We start from the raw sequence: 6,000 nt of genomic DNA on the forward strand, positions 1-6,000 counted from the left end.
TCTAGCTTCTTCCCCAGTTTGAATGTGAATTTTCAGAGGGCAGACAGCATCTTATGCCTTTGTTTGTGTCTCCAGCACTTGGCAAGGTCCCTGGCACATAAAAAGTACTTGATAAATTCATATTCACTCTGACTTCTACTCTGACATGGCTTCCCCAAGGTCATACCAGTAGAAGCTACCTCTAGCTCTATGTTTAGCATTCTTCCTTCTATTATTTCTGTAAAAAACTGCAAAAGGTCTAGAAAGAAATGTTCAACTTGACCTAAGCATTGGGATTAGGACATTGGAAGTGGCAGATTTGAATGGAAACAATGGAAATAAGGCAGACACTTGTACCTCTTTACTGCCAAACCACTCTAGAGATGAGTCTCCACGTAGGATCCAGTAGCTTTCCTTCCACTTCGGGGAGTTCCCTTGCAAGTGGGTCAGAATCCCCTCATGCATCACGGCCCGGGGAGGCTTCTGAGAATAGAATAGAATCAAAAATGGCATTGCACCAAGTGACATCTCTTTAAGAAAAAAAAAATCCAGCACCACACAGAGAGATGCCTTCCATTCTGTTCCCCCACATTCACCAGACTCCCTGGGGCTGCCACAGCTGCACACCAGTGACTTTCCAAACACATGGAGGCTATTAGTGTGTGTGTGTTTAAAGACAGCTGAGCTAAGGACAGTGCATCTGCCATCTCTCCAGAGATCTGAGGCAGAAGCAGCAGTGCATGAAGGTACAGAACTTTCACCTGAAACTTTAAACATCCATTCCCACAACCGAAGGACAGCCCTTTGTGAGGTAATGGTTGATTTATATGCTTTTGGGGGGAGTACCCTAAAAGGGGAGGGAAGGAGGGTCTTGGTTCTCCCTCCCACCAAGGTGTTAGTTCTCAAAGAACCGCCATTTGGGGTCTTCCTGAGTCAACCTTTCCATTTGGAGGCAGGGGACTCCCATCACATCATAAGCTACACAAATATCATCTCCAACAACTTGCCCTAATCATGGAAAGAAAAGAACATTAGTGATACCAGTACTAGGTATCTACCCCAGAAGAGATCAAAGGAAAAGAAAAAGGAATCATATGAACCAAATATATATATATATATATATATATATATATAGAGAGAGAGAGAGAGAGAGAGAGAGAGAAGAAAGAAAGAGAGAGAAGAAAGAGAGAGAGAAGAGAGAGAAGAAAGAGAGAGAGAAGAAGAGAGACAGAGGGAAAGAGAGAGAGAGAGACAGGGAGAGAGGAGGAGGAGAAAGAGAAAGAGAGAGACAGACAGACAGAGAGATAGAGAGAGAGACTCTTTACAGTGACAAAGAGTTAAAACCTAACGGGGTGGCTAAAGAAACTATGGTATACTAATGTGTCATAAGATTGAAATATCACTTTCCTAGAAGAAATGATGAAAATGATAGTTTCAGAGGAAATTGGACAAGAGTGAAATGAGCAGAATAGGAAAACAAATCATATGACAACAACATTATAGAGGAAAATATCTTTGAAAGGCTTGAGAACATTGAGCCAAAATAATGATAAAGCTGGAGTTCACAGGCCTGAACATGCTGCTTACCTCTTGCCAGAGAAAAATGATGGGTTTAAAATGCAAAATGAGACAAGCATAGTCCAGCTAAACAAATCCCCACAATGGCCGTGTCAAAACAAAACACATTTTTGGACACGGCCATTGTGGGAATTTCTTTTGCTGGTCTATGCTTATTTGTTTGAAGACCTTTTTTCTTTTTTGTGGTTCATCGGGTAGGGAGCAGTGGAAAGATAGATAAGAAATACTTGTAAAAAATGTTTTTAAGCTAAAAAAAAAAAAGGAATAGAATAAGTACAACTAGACACAAAATAAGAGAGTTCAGCCCAGAAGAGGGCATTCTCTTATCTTCTAAACCTCTACCATTTGAGGATGGATTTGGAGCTCCCTTACTCAGTGCTCCCTTTTCCTCTCCATGTCAGGAGACTGTGGTGGGGCTCTATGTGATCTACAGTTTCTGTGTGCTTGAAGAACCCTCGACTCAGAAAAGAGGCCCCTGGCAGAAAACCACACAGCCTGTGGCATTCTCAGGGTCGGTGTCAAAGCTCCCCTGAACCAGCACCTACTTCACTCTTCAATAGCTGGAAGCCTGGCTCTCCCTGGGGCATCAGTTCTCTTGAGATTTGCCTCAGAAAGGCCGCAGCAAGCTGCCTTCGGTAATGCGGCATGAAGTCGTTCAGGAAAGCTTCTGTCCGGCCTGGGAAAGGATAAAAGAACAAGCACAAACACGAGCTGGTCTCCTTTCCCTCCAGCTGATCTCATTTTATTCTGCAAGAGGTGGAAGTCCCCTCATAGGTCCCAGAGGCCATGCCCTGGGATCCAGCTTGCTTTTGACGGGTCTGCAAAACACACCTGAAGCGTGATCTTTAAACATAGTCTGAATTAGGGAAGCTAGTGATGGGCAGAACACCTTCCACCTGGAATCTGGAGGCGTTGGGTGCATGTGAAAGATAATTGTTCCCATGTAGCCTCCATCCCCAATTGTTTGTGGTCCCACAGAGATCTGAGAGGTTGGATGAAGGTGACTGGAGTTCAGACCTTTCTTCTTAGTATCCTCGAGAAGCACCATGAGAGCCAGGCAAAGATGTTTATGGATGTGGAAAGGAGACAGAGAGAGAGAGAGAGAGAGAGAGAGAGAGAGAGAGAGAGAGAGAGAGAGAGAGAGAGAGAGAGAGACAGAGAGAGAGAGACAGAGAAAGACAGAGAGAGACACAGAGAGAGAGACACAGAGAGAAAGAGAGAGAGACAGAGAGAGAGAGAGACAGAGAGAGAGAGAGACAGAGAGAGACAGAGAGAGACACAGAGAGAGAGACACAGAGAGAAAGAGAGAGAGACAGAGAGAGAGAGACAGAGAGACAGAGACAGAGAGACAGAGACAGAGAGAGAGAGAGAGAGAGAGAGAGAGAGAGAGAGAGAGAGAGAGAGAGAGAGAGAGAGAGAGAAAGCAAACAAAAGTTTCTTCCAATTCATTTACCTAGCTACTTGGAATCACAAAGTATTTAGGAAAGGAGAGGAAAATCACACACACACACACAAAAAAAAACAATTTTACAAAGAGTAAAGCTGGAGAAAGGAAGGAAAACAAACATTTATTAAGCATCTACTATGTGTTGAGCACTATGCTAAGCACTTTATAAATATTCTCTCATTTGGCCCTCACAGCATCCCCATGAGATAAATGCTATTATTATTTCCAATTTACAGTTGAGAAAACTGAAATAGAGATTAAGTGACTTGCCAGGATCATACAACCCGTAAAAATGTGATCCCAGCTTTGAATTTAAACTTTGTGACCCCAGACTCAGCACTATAGCCACTGTACCACCTAGTTTGATTCAAATCTCAACTCCATCACCTATTCACAATTGGACAAGTCACATCTCTCTGCTTCTGTTTCTTCATCCTCTCCACTGTATGGAATGAAATATAGAAGGAAGTAAGGACTTAGTAAGCTATAAAGCATTTTATAAGTGGCAGCCATTATTATTATTTTAATTGATTATTATATTTTATATATATATACATACACACATATATACACACAGCATAACTAGATTTGTCTCTGAGCTCAGGCTCTGTTGGTTTCTGGGCCATCATTTCCATGCCTAGCTCTCTCTCCATCTTTATATCTCTTCGTTCCAAGAACAGACCACCAGAGACAGCCAAAGAATCCAAGTGATTAGCAACATACATGTTCATTGTTGGTTGTTCATTCTTGACAGGGTGAGCTGTCTATTTAGGGCCACAAATCCCGGAAAACCAGTGTAAGCTTTAGGAAAGACCAATTAGCCAGTATCTCTCTAGCAATAGCCCCATACCTACATAATCCAATATACTCAGCTAAATGATTTGTCAAGGATGTAGGCAGGGAATTTCCAGCATACTTGCTCTACACAATCCAATATTCTCAGCCAAGTGATTTGTCAAAGATATAGGCAAGTAACTTTCTTTTTATGGGTAATTTCATCTCCAGCACTTAGCATAATGCCTAGCATATAGTAACTTTTTAATAAATGCTTGTTGACAGACTAAGGGACTGCTAACACCCTTTCAGACTCTGAGATTCTACGACTCCCCCCCCCCCAATACCCTTTTCTTCTGCTCAAATGATTCGGTAAAGAATTGTGATTCTCTGTCCTTTTCTTTTTTAATTAAAGCTTTTTATTTTCAAAATATATACATGGATAATTTTCAACATTCTTATAAAATCCTATGTTCTAAATTTTTCTCTCTCCCTTTCCCCCATCCCCTCCCCTAGATGGCAAATAATCCAATATATGTTAAACATGTGCAATTCTTCTACACAAATTTCCACAAACATCATGCTGTACAAGAAAAATCAGATCAAAAAGGGAAAAAATGGATTTTCTGTCCTTTTCTCCCCCAAAGCTCTAAAACTCTAAAACGCCCTTCCCATCCATGAGCTAGTAGGGACCAGTTCAGACAGAATCCTTTGGTCCACATGTACATGGCACATTAACTATAGTCACACCCAGTGTTTGAACTTGAAGGAATTTCTCATGTTGGGGCCAACTCCTTGCAGATAATGGGGCCCAAGGCAGTGTTGAGTAGCAGCTCTGAGTCACAGTCCAAATGTCAATGGAGGAGAAAGGAAGGGGGGAAAGAGAGGAGGAAAGAGAGATGCAGAAATAACAGAGAGAAAGGAGAGAGAGAAAAGAGGAGGGAAGGAAAAAGAGGAGAGGGACTAAACATTCACTGATTTGAGAAGGTCAGAGAACTCCAAAAATAACCTGTGACAAGAACTGCAAACTTCTCCCCTGTCCTTACCTCTCAGGTACTGGCGCCGTCTCTCCCCCAGGTGGCTTGAGCTCTGGGCCCCCATTTCTCTTTTTCCACAAAGGTCCTGCTGGAAGGTTGGTGAGAACAGAATAGCTGCTCGGGGAATCCCACTCAGCCCTGAGGGCACCTCCTGATTGGCAGCTCAGAGAAATTAAATGTGTAGGGAATTTCTCTGGGATTGAACAGCTCGAAATCAGTTCTAGCAATCTCTTATTAATGTGCTGTGACTCTAAGCCACCAGATCCTGATAGACCACCCTAGCAGAGCCAACTCTGCAACAAGAAAGACTTGCAGGGGAGCTGAACCCCTCCTTGATGGCACTAAAAAAACTGGTCCAGTCCACGAGAGAAGTGAACCTTGTGTTGTGGGTGGGGGGACTCCAAAAATTATTAATTCTCCAGAGACACGTCGGAGAGAAACGTTTAAGTAGGGGGGGCACCGGCTCTCACCAGGGGATGCTCTGGCCACACCTGCCAACCACAGGAGACTGAGAGCACCCATTTGCTTAGAAAAAGAATTTGTGATAAAGGTTGCATTTTCTTTTGGCTTCTCAGTCTCCTTCCTAACCCTCTTCTCTGGCTCTGTGGCTGTCTCCACTTGCCTATGGAAGCTGCAATGTCCATGAGTGACCAGAGAGAAGGGAACGTGTGATGGATGAAAGGGCAATTTTTATTTTAAACTTAGTGAAACCGAAGCATGTTTTGGTCTCATCAGCTCCGGGGAAATGCCTCCAGCCCCACCCTGCACCTGTTTTCTGTTCTCTGTTTCAGTTAGAGATTTTCCAAGGCCAAGGTTATCTCCTCCAGCGTAGCGATCTTCCACAGGTGCACAGATGGTTGTGACCACGTGTCTATCTCGGTGGGGCCAAATGACCAGCCCATCATCAGGTGGCCTGTTGGTGAGGGGCAAAGGCCCTTGAGAGATGGGGAGAGACCAATCCAAAGCATAGGACCCATGTAATCACGGCTACAGACAAAAGACCAGGTTGTGTGTGTATATGTGTTGCCCCTGAATTAGGAAGAGGCAAAAGGAAGTGAGAGGGGAAAAGATGTGAGAAAGTAGAAACAAAAGTATCAGAATAGGAGACCAGTGAGTTGTCACTGGCTCCAGTCCACACTCAAGGGGCAAACCTGGACCCAAGCAGGGACCGAAGCTGAAACACTT

At 43.6% G+C, this 6,000-nt stretch overlaps 1 protein-coding gene across 1 annotated transcript in view; it reads right to left on the minus strand.

Moving 5' to 3' along the window:
- NIBAN3 (niban apoptosis regulator 3) overlaps positions 1-5,737 on the minus strand; it is a 37,557-nt gene extending 31,820 nt beyond the window's left edge. Inside the window, 3 exon segments of the mRNA XM_051975213.1 lie at positions 337-462; positions 2,103-2,233; positions 4,825-5,737. Of these exon segments, the coding sequence (XP_051831173.1) occupies positions 337-462; positions 2,103-2,233; positions 4,825-4,879 (312 nt within the window). The 5' untranslated portion in view covers positions 4,880-5,737.
- Positions 5,738-6,000: the final 263 nt, after the last annotated feature.

Source organism: Antechinus flavipes, chromosome 1 (genome assembly GCF_016432865.1).
Source record: "Antechinus flavipes isolate AdamAnt ecotype Samford, QLD, Australia chromosome 1, AdamAnt_v2, whole genome shotgun sequence".
Lineage (NCBI taxonomy): Eukaryota > Metazoa > Chordata > Mammalia > Dasyuromorphia > Dasyuridae > Antechinus > Antechinus flavipes.